Source organism: Caloenas nicobarica, chromosome 2 (genome assembly GCF_036013445.1).
Source record: "Caloenas nicobarica isolate bCalNic1 chromosome 2, bCalNic1.hap1, whole genome shotgun sequence".
Taxonomy (NCBI): domain Eukaryota; kingdom Metazoa; phylum Chordata; class Aves; order Columbiformes; family Columbidae; genus Caloenas; species Caloenas nicobarica.
Window position 1 is genome coordinate 111,314,350 of NC_088246.1, and position 14,646 is coordinate 111,328,995.

General features: G+C 36.6%; 1 protein-coding gene across 2 annotated transcripts in view; it reads right to left on the reverse strand.

Annotated features, from left to right (window-relative positions):
- Positions 1-14,646, reverse strand: part of ANKRD12 (ankyrin repeat domain 12) — a 64,711-nt gene that overhangs the window by 35,454 nt on the left and 14,611 nt on the right. Inside the window, exon 2 of one of the 2 annotated variants that reach the window (XM_065628925.1) lies at positions 6,431-6,568. In XM_065628925.1, coding sequence (XP_065484997.1) covers positions 6,431-6,517 — 87 coding nt within the window. In that variant the 5' untranslated portion in view covers positions 6,518-6,568. Of the gene's footprint in view, positions 1-6,430; positions 6,569-14,646 lie in introns of those variants that run through there. The other variant, XM_065628926.1, reaches the window with a different exon arrangement.

Genomic DNA, 14,646 nt, shown 5'->3' on the forward strand with positions numbered 1-14,646 from the left:
CTGTGGTAACACTTCTGAAAGAAGATAATCCATCTAACACAACTGATCATTTGCAAATGCATCTTTAAGTTGACAAGAGGGGATCTGAACTCCATTAAGCCCATTCTGATCTCTTCCACTACACAGGACTTTTCCACTTCAGCCCAACCTCACCAAGAATGCTCTCATCCCTTATCTCAAACAATCCAATTATTTCTCATATGTACATATGTAAATTTCCCACAATTTGATAAAGTTAAAGTGGTATTAAAATGGTATCGCTTTCTCTAGAATATTATCTTATATTAGGTACTATGGAATAGAAAGGATCTATTCAAAATAATTTAAAATTCCTAAGCAGGAAACATTGGTTTCAACTTGTTCTGTAGAAAAAAAGGCAAACTTTTTGTGGTTGGTAATCCTGAAAAATAATCACTTTTTTTGGTACTAATCAGTAAAATATATTGGTAGGTGCTCACGAAGAGATGCAAGCTGCTCAAATAATTTGATAGCTTCATGTTTGCTCTTAAATTGTATATTAATTATGACTGATGCACTACTTTTTGATAATCACTAAGCATTAATTTTGTGACGATCTAATTAAGAGGAGAGAGTTCGAAATTCATACTTTCAAATAAATAAAGATACCTTGAAAATGAAAGAACAGGCTATACACAGAAACTGAAAAAATGAAAGTATTTTGTTTATTTATGTAATAGCAAAGGAACATCTAGCCACTACCAGTGGTGGACCTTCCAACTCAAAAGATGGACAGGGTGTTTGAGAAGTCTGTACTTTCAATGACAATGTTGAAATAGAGGTGCATTTAGATACGCAGACACCATCGCAACTGGGAGAGAGGGAAAAGCAAAGAGCACTGGCAAAGGAAAAGTAAAATGACTAGCAAATTTGAAAAACAGTCTAAATACAAACCAAAACTGGATTCAGCTTCAAATACATAAAGGCAAGAGGAGGCAGCAAGTCCTGCAGGTTAGAACAGGCATTTTATTTAAAGAGTGAGCATCCACTGTTCCAACTACTCCTGGTCACTGCAACAGCATGGATATCTCTTTTTCAGGGTCCAAAACAAGGTTCAAAATTCAGCATGAAAAAGTCTATGTATTAATGTGATCCATGGAAGCAAACTGAAATGAAGTTAATGTCTTTTATAAAGCAACCCATAACTTAGAATATCTGTGGACTTTCTAAAGAGGTTCGTTAATCTAAAGTGAAAACTGCTAATCAGATAAAACACTGAAGACATAATAATGTTCACATACATAAACTATTGCTGCAAAGGGAAACACGTTACATACTCTCCTTACCCACTACATTTAGGGAGCATTTAATGGCTTTAGGCTGGAATAGGAGACAAGTAGATGTTATTTATCCTTCTACTAAGTATCTAACTCTATGCCAGGCAGCATAATTAAGTATCAGAGTAAACTGCCCAAGGAGACTGGAGTTTCCATCAGGCAAGAGTTTAAAGAAAAGGTCTGGCAAACATCTGTCAAGAACCACGTACAGCTTATTCTACTCTGGGGCAAATGGATGAACTTGATCTGCATGTCTCAACATTTAATGCGTGCCTCACTGGAGGATGGAGTAACAAGGAAGAATTTTCTCTGTCAACAAAACCATACTAGTGTGCTATGATGAGAAACACATTTTTAATCTGTTCAACAGAAACCGTCTTGGAAGGCTAACAAACAGCAGTCTGGACAATTTTTTGATATCCCATTCCAGCTCTATTGTCTGGTACTGCTACAATCAATGCCAAAACACAAAAGGAGACAACATAGTACCATATAATCTAGCAGATGTACTAAGCCCTGGGAGAACAAGCATTCTTCTTCTGCCTATCAAAGATAATTACATACTGAAGCATGTTCTACATGGTATTAAAATGGCTTTGGGCACTATTGTTGGAATCTTCTAAGAAGAGAGTTAATTCTTACAAACCCCAAGTGTGTTTCTCCTTTGGACCACATATTTATCATTTACTTCCTGAGTTCTGGCCATGTAAGTTCTAACGCATAAATTTAGATAAATTAAAATTTCAGTATGTTCTTACATTTTATAAAATATCTCACACAAACACTAAAATGGTCTATTTGCTGTACACATTCTTACTTTTTTTAAACTTTATTTTTATGCTCCCAAGATGAGCAACTGAAATAAAAACACACGTACCCTAAAGTATACATGATACAAACTCAGCTTATTAACAGGAATGTTATCCCTTTTTTTTTTTTTTTTTTAAATCTCAGAAGGCCTGAACATGTAGCTGATTCACACAGCTGGTTACTAGAACAGCACAATAAGCGTTAACTTCCACTGGACAAATACAAAAGATTACGTCACACAATAGTACCTTTACCACATTCCTCACCCAACAGCTAAGAATGTATAACCAGTAAGAGCTATACATTGTATCAACTATGAAAGGAAAAACAAATCCTACAAGCGTTTTTTTCTTTTATCTTAGTTTAACCATTGGAGTGGTCTTATACCATTACAGTTTTTATTTTGAGAAGAAGAATGAGGATTTTTTTAGGGAGTGGTCCCCTTTAACATTACTGTTCATTTGTAAGATGCACTGTTTTGTGTGAACATTATTTCACATTAAGCCTCCTCTTCCTACAATGCATCTATGAACATATAAGGGAACACCAATAATTAAACTACCAACTTCTGTTCATTTACAGTCATAGAGATTAAGCTGAGTATGAATAGTTCAAAGACATTTCTGCTTCAATAACAAAGTGGACAAAGAAGCAAGCAAGAGCAACTTTACCCAGTAAAGTACAGAAAAAAAATAAAAAGCCAAAGCTACCTGAAAAATACAGTTAGAATGCATTTTTTGTACTATGGACCACTACAATGATCTGAATGTTGAACACTTCAGGGTCTTTTCACGCTACTAAAAAACACAGGCATCTCTGATGGCACAGTGAATGGTCACTCATCAGTCACACAACACTAAGAAAAGTGTGTGGACAACAGGTATTTTCCAGATTAATCAAAGACACTTCCAAATCAAAATGCCACTAAAGCAAAAATTTTACTTTAGCATCCCTTTTATTTGCAGCATCAGTACTTCCTTACATCAATTACATTAGGTTAACAAATCCATAACTTTTTCATAAGAACTTCTAATGATTCAAAGACTATTGTTTTTAAATTAATGGTTGCAAATATCTACATATTGAGGAAAATCCTTATCTGCTTTACAGAAATTTCCACTTCTTCCTAAATAATTTCATTTTAAATTATCGCTGTTAATTTGGCCTGGTCAATCTTTACTTCAGAGTTTTACGTTGTGTGTGTAATACAGATTTACCTTCACAATTTTCAAACTCAAATTCTACTCATACCCTATTGCCTGGTAAGTTTTAAATAATTTTCTAGGCTGAATCCAAATGATTACATTTTGACAATATTTTGCCTATTTTTTCTAATACAGGGGGAAAGATTGCAGATTATTCAAGGGCCAGCTAAACACTTCTGACAATTACTTGTCCATGCATTAGAGAACAAATCATGTAACTGTTTAAGTAACTATTTAACACTTTAACGATGTACTCAGTTTCTCTCAAAAATGTGACAAAAGCAACTAAACTGTATTTATTTTGCTAAAAAAATGAATACAGGAATATTAATGGCATCACTTAAATAATTCTGCAATTTTATTTAGGATCTCGCATTTTCAATATTACCTATCAATTTGTATCATAAAATCTCCAAATCAAATCCTACATTATTCTACATTATATGTTGTGCCAAGGTGGATAGCAAGCAAGACTGAACATAACAGTGCAAGTAGTTTATCAGCTTCCTTTTTCGTGTCAATGTAATTAATCCACCATTGTGATTCTATATCTATATTCTTGGCCAAACTTCCACCTTCCCTCAGACTTTAATTTTCTAAATAATCCTGCCTTCACTGACATCTTAAACTCAAATACCATACAAGTTACAATCTGACATTCGTCCATATTTATAATTCCTGTACTGGTGATCAGTCTCAACAACAAACACTTCCTTGTTACAAAAACCATCTAAGGACAAACCTTCACCCGAACTACTATGACAATGAAAGGGTTTTATGTAACCATGAAAAATAGAATGTTAATTTACTCCTTTCTAAATCAAATCAGAATTTGGTCCGTTTCCGGGTGGTTAAATAAATGATACCATGCTCATTCTTCTGTTCCCTGGAAAAGGTTATTTGTATTTTCATATGAATTAATATCTTCTTTAATGTCCAGGCTAAAGAGCTACAACATCTGTGTTTCAGAAGACTACCGAACTTTGAAGAGATTGCAGGGTATGGGGGTTACATGGCTCAGCAGATGTAACTGTGACTGTTATTAGCAGAGAAGGAAGAGTTTATGGGGATCAGAGATGGGAGAGAACTGGAGAAAAAGGTGTCAAGACAACCAGCTGGCCACAAGGGTCACTCACACCCTTTGGGCAGCGGTTACTGATTCAACAGCCATGCTGGAAACCAGAACCATTTTTCTACAATGGCAGCAAGAACAGGAAGAAGAGGTGAGGGGGAGTCAGAGGTGAAGAGTGGAGGAGGAAAAGGGACCTCACAAGTAAATTCCTTATTTTGACCCTTTTTTTTTTAAACTCAGATTGAAGAGCAATTTATATGTAAAATTCAAAGCCTAGGAAGGAAATAAGTAATCTGCACTATAAAAATATGATAATCTGTTTCTGTACACTCAAACCTACAAACAAATGCATTCCAAGCATTTCAAGCCATATCTTTAGCAAAGAATCAGGGAAAAGGAAAACTTAAAAACCGACAAATTCCAGCAAACCTACTATTTTTGCTTTGATGAAAGTGAACAGAAGATGAAAATTATTTTAACCTCTGTGTTATAGATTTTTTTAAATTATAAATGCAAATAAAGCTTGAAAAAATGGACATAAGTCAGTTTTACTACTATAAGCAGCTGTTATATGTTCAGGATTCTTTGGTGTCATTTTTTTTTCCAGAAATACTGAAGTGTCAAAATAATGAGAGTTTATAAAGCCAGAAAATATTTTTTGTTAAATAAAGAATCTAAAATCTTTACAAAATTTAACTTATTTACAAGTGTATAAATAAAAAGGTAGTATTTAATACCACTAAATTTCACTGCAATAGCTTTCCTGGTTTTGCTGCTTGTAGGCCCCAGACACCCCCTCCTCTTTCCCAGTACTGAATGAGACTTCAATTAACTTGACCATATACCAAACAAGGAGCAGAACAAAAGCCAGAAAACCCAACATTTTTTTCATCCCTTTACTAGTAAGCCAATTTCCTCTCCCCATTTTACTCTGTTATCTTCCTTTTCTTAACTAAGTAGTTCATCATAGCTAGCAGAAACAAGTACTTTTGGCTCACTTTACTGGGACTCGTAAAACAAACTGGGAAGAGACTAGAAAGTCTATAGTTTGTTATGAATGTTTTTGGAAGACAAACATTCCGAAGTAGATTCTAGATCTGCTAATCTTCTCCTGTTTTTTAATCTCTTCCTGTCCTATATCCATTAAGTGGTCTTAGAGAGAATACAGACTTCAACAAACTAGTAAGTATGACCACACAAACGAATGATCTTCTTTTCCAGAGAAGACAGTTTTAAATATAATTTGGGAGACAAACGGATTCTCTCCCCTTAGGGCAATATCATTCACAATGCAGAATATTATTCTATCTTCTGTTACTCATTAGTATGACAAAAAAACTTGATGTCTATTGTACAAGAGTACTAGGCAGACGAAACAGAGAACTAGGCTATTTTTAACTTCACTCGAGAAGTTTGAAAATGATATTATAGGATACTTCACATTTATAAACAACTAAGCATCCGTCAGTATTACTGGAATTCACATATTCCTTCATTCTCCACTCAAAAATAGACTGTACAGGTTTTAAAGTGGACTCCCTTGGACAGGAGTTACTCTTAACCCTTCTGCAGCATTTGGCTTTCAAGTCCTCCTAATAGAGGGAAAAGTCCCTGTGTTACAAAGCAATATAAGAAACTTGTGTTTGTTCATTGGTCTGTGCTATCACAGGCCTTCAGAAATGTTTCGTTTGTTTGTTACAGAGAGTAAGACACTGTAAAATTAAATAAAACATGAATCAATGTTCTTGTGAGTGTATAAAGACTTCACATGATGTAAGATATGGAAATTATGCACTAACTTACATCAAATAAACCAAACATATCCAGCTTCCTTTTGAATTAAGTTGCAAGTTACAACAAAAAGCACAAATTCTGTTACCTAGTTTAATTTACAGTTAAAGCAACATAAAGTTTACTTTTTTCCTGCATCTAAGATATCAGAATTCAGATTCATATTCATTTCTTCCCTCCACAGCAGCAAAAATTGTGATAGAACACATTCTTTTCATTTCGCTGAAATTAAATGGACATGAATATAATTTTGTTACCTTTCTTGCAGTTGTTTTTTCCACCATGGTGCTATCACTGTCAGAATTTTCAACTTGAACTGTTTTTGTAGACCCAAATTTGGGCATTTTATAGCTGTTTAGCTAGCTGTATCTTGTATCTGTGGGTTCATCGTGTGTCTGAAAAACAAACAACCAACATGATATAAATATAGACATTACAGTGTCATTTCAGGACAAATTTTGTTACTGCAGGTGGTAGCAAAGCTGAATAGTACCCCAAAAAAGATGACTAACAATGACACCTGACTTCAAGCATCCCACTCATCTGCAGCTCAAACCTTGGGGTGAAAACCCAAAAGATCTAACATGGCTACTACTTGGAACAGTGTCATCAGAAAACCAGCAACTCAGTTGCTGAACTGCATCATCCCTCTGAATTACCTCTTTGGCAGACTTAACGCTTTGGGTATTTGGTGGCTTATTGGTTCAATATCTCACTTAATTTTATAGGTAATAAGACTGGGAGGATGTACAAGATCATTTCTAGCAACAGCAGGAAGAGAAATTAAGCTTTCTTGCCTGGAAAAGTGAAATATTGTCTACTCAAAATATTATGGAAAAAAGGTCAAATCTCCATGATTTTCTATGGTATTTGTTGGAATGAGAGATATGTGTTAAAAGAAAAATCTTCTAAAGCCTAGGCCTGGAACTAGAAATCTTAATTTACACTGTCTAGCAAATAAATTATATAAGCCATTGCTATATATATACGTATATAAAGCTCTAAGAGCTGCGATGTTTCATCTCCAAGGTACATCAAATAAGTATCATTACAGATTCACATAACGGAATTTTGGTTTTTATATATTAGTTTTGATTCCACTTTTTGGCTTCAAGACAAGCAAAATACTTTTCATCCTGTCGTGATTTAACCCAGCAGACAACTAAACACCACACACAGCCATTCATTCACATCCCCAAAAGTGGGATGCGGGAGAGAATCAGAAGAAAACTCATGGGTTAAGATAAAGACAGTTTAATAGGACAGAAAGGGATTATAATAACAATAACAACAGAATATATAAAACTAGTGTTGCACAATGCAATTGCTCACCACCCACCAACCAATGCCCAGCCAGTTCCTGAGCAGCAGCTCCAGTAACTAGTTTATACACTGATGACAACATATGGTGTGGAACATCCCTTTAGTCAGCTGGGCTCAGCTGTCCCAATTGTGTCCCCTCCCAGCTTCTTGTGCATCCCCCAGCCTCCTAGCTGGCTGGGCAGTAGAAGCTGAAAAGTCTTTGACAGTTTAAGGACTGCTCAGCAACAACTAAAACATCAGCTTGTTATCAACATCATTCTCATCCTAAATCCAAACCACACCACTATACCAGCTACTAGGAAGAAAACGCTATACCAGCTGAAACCAGGACACATACATAGAATCATAGAATCATTTAGGTTAGAAAAGACCTTTAAGATTATTAAGTCCAACCACAATAACTACCATGGAAAGTCAGGTTGTCCTAAAAAAATTACATCAGGAGCATAGCAGAAGGCTGCTCTACACTTTCAGCACTGTCAGCAATGGTCTAGTACTTTTTAGCATTATTTATTTAGCATCTTGTTAAGAACTACAAAGAAAAAAAGATAAACAGGCCAAAATATCTTGCCAACACACCAGCATTTGTACTACATAAACCATTAAGTGCTGTGGTGAGTTTAGCAACAAAAGACTTCAACCAATTCTAAATAATAAACAAGGAACAAAGAACTAACACTTTTCTCCATATTCTGTGGTTCAGGCAACTGCCAAAACAAGAGTAAAATGAGATGGGAATCAGCAGGGCAAACTCAGCTTGCTACAGTGCATAAGGAAAAGACCTTAGAAGAAAACATGGCAGACAATATTAGAAAGCGACCTGAAAGAAATTTGTACCAAGAACTCTCATTTGACTTGGAGAAACTCAAGAGCCACCATTTTCACACCTCCAAAGGTGCACTGCAGATCCTCATTCACTCTGCTCACATTTGTTAATAGACAAATGTGTTGTTAGGCCACTATATACCACTCCTCATAAATCTCAAAATATATTAAGAGATTTGTGGCGTAGCCAAGACTCAGAATTCAGTTCCCACTGAGGGTGAAAACCAAGAAATTAAACACAAAAACATGGCTTACAGAAGTGTCACAGGGGCACCCCAAAAGCCAATTTAGGCAGATAATAAGCTCCACACTTTATTCTAGCCAGAACTGTTTAGCAAAGAAAACCAGCTAGAGATGGGGTTTATCCAAAATTATTCAGCACTCCAACAGCATCATAAAACACAGGTTCAGATACCAGTTGAGGATATTATTACTGTACAACCACATAAGAATAATAAGGATCCACAGCATGCACGCAGTAACTTACAAAAACCAGAGGCCTCTTTCACTCAAGGGTACACGGAAGAAATAATCACTTGCCTGGGGTGGGCAAATGCTCACTCAAGGATATATCCAGAAGAAAAATCACTCACCAAGGAAAAGGTGAGGGCACTCAATCCCGGGAAGTCTCCTTAGACAGCATCCCAGATCTAAGGGGAGGGCTCTGTTCACAGACCCACTGCTCCAAGAAGACCACTCAAAGGGAGTCTTCAGTGGGGGGCTCGTTTTATAGCCTGGTCAGATCTGCTTGTGGTCATCACTAGCATGGTCCAGAAGCTTCTCAGCTTCTCTGGGCCTTGGCACCTCCTTGGCTGAGGACCCTTTCTACTGACTGAGGGTCCCACCCCTTCGGCCCCCCAGGGGGAGGTGAAAGCGAGCAGTCACGTGCCCCAGGTGAGGAGTACATGAGGACAGGCACAGTGGGGCAGAAAAGGTACTAAAGAGCCATCAACTGCCCTGTTGAAACCTCCAGATCCCATGGCAGGGAAGGGGTACAACTACCACAAGCAGGAGCAGTGTCATGAGCAGAGATCCCAACAAAGCCATTTGCTGAACTCACTCGTTCACCTGACTTGCCTCTTCCACAGAATGAAGAGCTGCTCTTCTTGTGAGAGTGCCTGAGAGGCCACGTGAAAAGTAACTTTAAAACTGGTGATGTTTTACAGGCCTTATTCAACTTATGTGATCACAGTCTTAGTGAGTCTTGTAGTAATTTTATGTCTCAGCGAGATGTTGTTTCAGGTGTGACACTTCTATCATTCCTTTATAGTTAAGATTTTGGGATCATTACACAGCAAAATGTGTTGCTGTTATAGGAGCAGGGTCACTGTTTTGACACAGGTAACTGACAGAGACTGGTATTTTCTCTTTGGCAGATGTCTTTGAGAAAAGTGTTTTGCACACTAGACCTGACACACAAAACTTTTAATATTCAAACAAATTTCTACACGCCACTCCACCCATTCACAGAATCACAGAACGATTTAGGTTGGAGAAGACCTTTAAGATCATTGAGTCCAACCGTTAACCTAACACTGCCAAGTCCACCTCTAAACCATGTCGCTAAGTACCACCCCCACCAGATCTAAACTATGGGTAATTTCCTCACAAAATACTTCACTAAGATTGATTCCATTGTATGCAGCAAAGTAACATCTTTCTTTGTTATTCTTCCAGAAGAGGAAGGGAAGAACAAGGCGGGAAAGAAAGTTTAAAATGTTCAACCCTAAAGGCAGAAAATCAGGAACTGCTGTACTAAGGTCTGCTCCTTACCTCCCTTTTCCCCACACCTGTTTTTTGTTTGGTTGGTTTTTCTTTCGGTTTATTCGGGTTTCTTGTTTGTTTGGTTTGGTTGTTTTAACATTAACCACAAACTTGTGAAAAGCAGGAAGAGCTTCATCTGAAACTGTCTCACAATAATGTTAATCTTGTCTCCACTATGATACAAGATAGAATATTGTGAAATTCCTCCTGTTCTACTCTTACCCAAGACAAAAGAAACGTTAATGTATTCCCTTCATTTATGTAGTGTCAGTAGGTTTTATGCAGCCCTACTGATACAGAGAGCAATCATTCATTTTTAATGGACATCAAAGCACATCGTTATTCCCCTTTTCTTTTTAATTGCTTTTTGTAACAGTTGCAGGAAGAAAAAAGGTTATTTGTGCAATGGAGAGTACTCTAGAATGAGTTTACTGTAGTTTACAAAAACATTTCTTAATCCTAAAAGAAGGCATGAGTTAGTCTCCTCACAGATGACTACTGTGCTGATTACAACATACATAGAGTATTGCCATAGCAGCAAACATCTGTTTTCACGGGTTTAGAAAGAAAACACAAGTCATAAATCTGCTTTTGCTCAGTTAGCCTCTCATACACTCTAAGTTTCATTTGCAACAATTCCCATTGTGTATATCACCATAATTATAATTCCTTTAAAAGAGATCAACATGTGAAAGCTATCTTTATTATTTTAATCACAATATTTCTCATTGTATATGCTGCTGTTTTCTTTCCTTCCTTCTTTTGTGCTACTTGACTCCCTGAGACTGCCACTATTCCTGCTTTGCTTCTCTTCCTCTCCTGGTTTGTTATGCCATTCCCTACACCCTTCTGGTACTGACAGTGAGAACCCAACTTCACGAGCTTTGTAAAATTTATTAGGTTAGGCTTGGCTCCATTCCTCTTATTTGTCTCACCAGTAGGGGCTAAAACACATTAACTGAAGAAGAGTTCCTCCACAAAAGGCACATCCTCCTCGCATGTCCTTTCAGGTCGTACTAAACAGAAATAGTTTATTTTTAAAAAACCTGTAGACTAAAACAAATGCAACCTACAGGTATTACACAGGCACAGGAGGATGACAAAAACATTTTCAAAATAAATTTTAAAGTGTTTTTAAATAATACAGTTAGCATAAATAATACACAAATGTAAGTAAATGAAAACAGAAAACATAGGATGTTTCCATTTTCTTCACTACATGATCAAAATTAAATGTGAATTAATTCAATTATCGACTCCAAGCCAATTATGTTTTGAAGAGAAAACTGCTGTGAAAGATTCATATACTGGATTTTTAAAGCAAAACCATCCCAGCTCTCACATTGACACTACAGCAGCATTTCCATTAAACACTTTATGTACCAGGTTGCTATTTCACAATCCCCTTGTGAAACACTTTTCAAATACACATAAATGCTTCAAATATTTGAGAAAAAAATACTTTTCATAAAGGATAGATTTTTTTTCTTATTTCATGAGATACCACTATGGTCCAGAAATGTAAGCAAACTATTCAACGCATGATCACATAATTTATATTACAACAAAATTCTGACCCAAAGAAGTGATATTTCTGACATCTTAACTTTAATCCTGTTCGCTTGCAGTTCAATGCCATTTCAACTCATGTTCTGAACACAGTCAACAAACATTTGTATTCCAAGTGAAAACGTAGAACATTAACTGGTTCTTCCAGGGAAACCTACATCTGTCTGCTCTGAGTTTCCTTCAGGGCTGTTAATGCAATTATTGATTTATCATGCAGTCTTGATGGCATCCTTCATATCACCAGAACCCTACATTAAAAGTTAAACTCTTCCAATTCAAATTATTCTCCTCTGTCACAAACTACAGCTCTATCGCTTCTCATCTGACAAACAGGCACAACTGTGCTTTTTCTCTAACAACCTAATCTGTTTCATGCTTTTCAATAAAGGACAGAATCTGCTTCCTACTAAGGAAACTTCTCTGCATGTAACAAAATCAGATATTCTGATTTTACGTTTGGATGTCTTTCCTGCACATTTATTATCGTTTATCAATGTCCGTTTATTTGAAATACTGTTGAACTTTTATCTCAAATGTTTTTCACCTAAAGAAACTTAAAAAAAATCTATTTTCTCCTTAAAGTAACAAAGACTAGGATTTTGACAGATCTACAGGCAGTGATATAAAGAACTAGAATCATTTTACAAAAACAAAAACCAAAGTAAAAAACCCACACCCTCACCAACCACCAGTATTTCAGATATAACTAGCTACAGAAATTTTAGCATAATAAACCTCTAATACCAACAAGTTACTCTATTAATTTGTATAAGCTTACATCTAGCACTAATGAAAGGACATGCATTCACCTATGTAAAAAAAAAACCAGAATTCATGCAGTACTCCAACAGCACCACTGACACTGTTGTTCAATCCCTTCGTATGAATTCTTGCTTTTAGCCCAGTCTCCTGAGAAACTTAGGCCCATGTGTTTGTGTTACATGCATATGTATGAGTCACCAATGACTTTCAAACCCATAGATGGATTTTCTTTCAATTTTTCTGCAAAGTTTTCAAATACATTAAGCACTCACAAATTGCATGGAAAAAAGTGGCAGCTGGTGGATAATAAATAATAATCATAATAATAACCTGTCACTGTTTTCCCTGAGAGAAGGTTTCACTATGACCCACATGCCATATTGCATGTAAGAAAACTGCACATAAGATGGCCTTCATAAACCACATTCCTCCTTTTCCTCTAGTCACAGGGGAAGTTTCAATTGAAACCTGCACACTCCCAGGGTCAACCAACCATAAGATATAAATCTATAAGAAATTAAGCATCACTAGTTCTGGTGCTCACAGAACTACTCGTTTCCTTTCTGGTTTACAATGCACCTTCTTACTCCTGTATGCTTTCCTCAAAATACATACAGCAAAAAGTTACATGATGCTTAGAGAAGTTTTTCTTTGGTGTCATAGCCCTGTTGTACAATTGAGAAGGTCAGCTGACTGCTATTACAGCAAACCAATGGGGCACAAGACTGAATTTCTATGAGAATATTAGTAGCAGGTTAATTTCCAAGAAACTGCATTTATCCTTGAGCTCTAGAACGCATTTGAACATAAAAAGCAAGGGATCTAGCATAAGGCAACCTTCTCAACAACCTGTGCTCCTCTGTATTTCATGTATCTTATTTCATCTGCAGAGGAAAAAAAAAAAAAAAGAGAGGAAAAAAAAAATCTCTCTCTTCCAACAGGGAGTTACTCCACACTGGGAAACAGTGAATCAACTGTGCAAAATTTCTGCTATAAATATTTGACAGGAGTGCTTCAGAATGTTTTGCTAAAATTAAACTTCTAAAAATGACAGCTAAGGCTACATCCATGCTAGCAAGAAGTATACAATTATGAACAGCAAAGCTGTAGGGTGGAACAGCTGGTAACAAAAATTCAGACTTTACACTAGTCACATTTAGCAGGTTTGCTCTGGACTAGTTCTAGTGCAGTCCCATGCACTAAACACACATAAAAGGTTGGAGCACATTCACAGAAATCACAGAATGTTAGGGATTGGAAGGGACCTCAAAAGATCATCTAGTCCAATCCCACATTCAGTGCATTCCTGAACACATCCCTGGTCTTAAAACAGGAGGAATCAAAGCTCTGAAGCCACTGCATACAGCAAACTAAACTACAGCAAGAAGAGATAGTTCCTCTAAAGGTGTATTCCTAATTCCAACTCAGACACTGATATAGGTTTCCTCTGAGTGACCTCCTCCCTCCCACCCCAAGACTTTGCCTCTTCCAAGTTTATTTAGAAATGACTGATACGATCTAGATCTCAAAGCTCTTAAGAGTCTGTCATGGAAAGGAAAAAAAAAAAATGGAGATCAGTATAAGAGACAGACATCTAAGAACAGCTGAGCTGATGGAAAAGCAGGGAAAAACCAACATTACATATTCTGTTCAGAGAAAGCCAGCTGGCCAACCTGTGTGTACATACTGGCTAATTAAGAAGTATGTAGGTAGCTCCTGCCAAGTCATGCCAAATGTTATCTGTATTCTGGTGGGAGTGTCAAAAGCAGCTGAGGTAATGCACTGGGAGAAAAGGAATAGTATATAGTACAAAGGACTCAAATCCACAGAAAATTGGGCTTTTTAAATACTGTAAGGAGCGGAGTTTAAGCAAAATGATATTAACAAAAAAGATGTTAATTTAACTAAGCTTAATACTCTTTGGAATTTTTTAAATTCTTATCAGGAAAGTGCAAATTACTTAAGTATTTTATTTCACAATAAAAGAATCCTTCAGCAAACAACTTAGAGAAATAACTTCTTTCCAAAAGAGAGGTTAAACTCCAGCATTACTAGTGATACATGAAACATTTTGATGGGGCATGCAGCAGTACAGTCATGGTTTTTTCTTCTTGCAGAGGTCAGTGCCTCTATACAGATGGTTACTCAACCACAACCTACTGCTATACAATGAAATGGCCACTGGTCACACTGCAATCCACGTTATCAGATCAGCATCCACCTTTTTGCC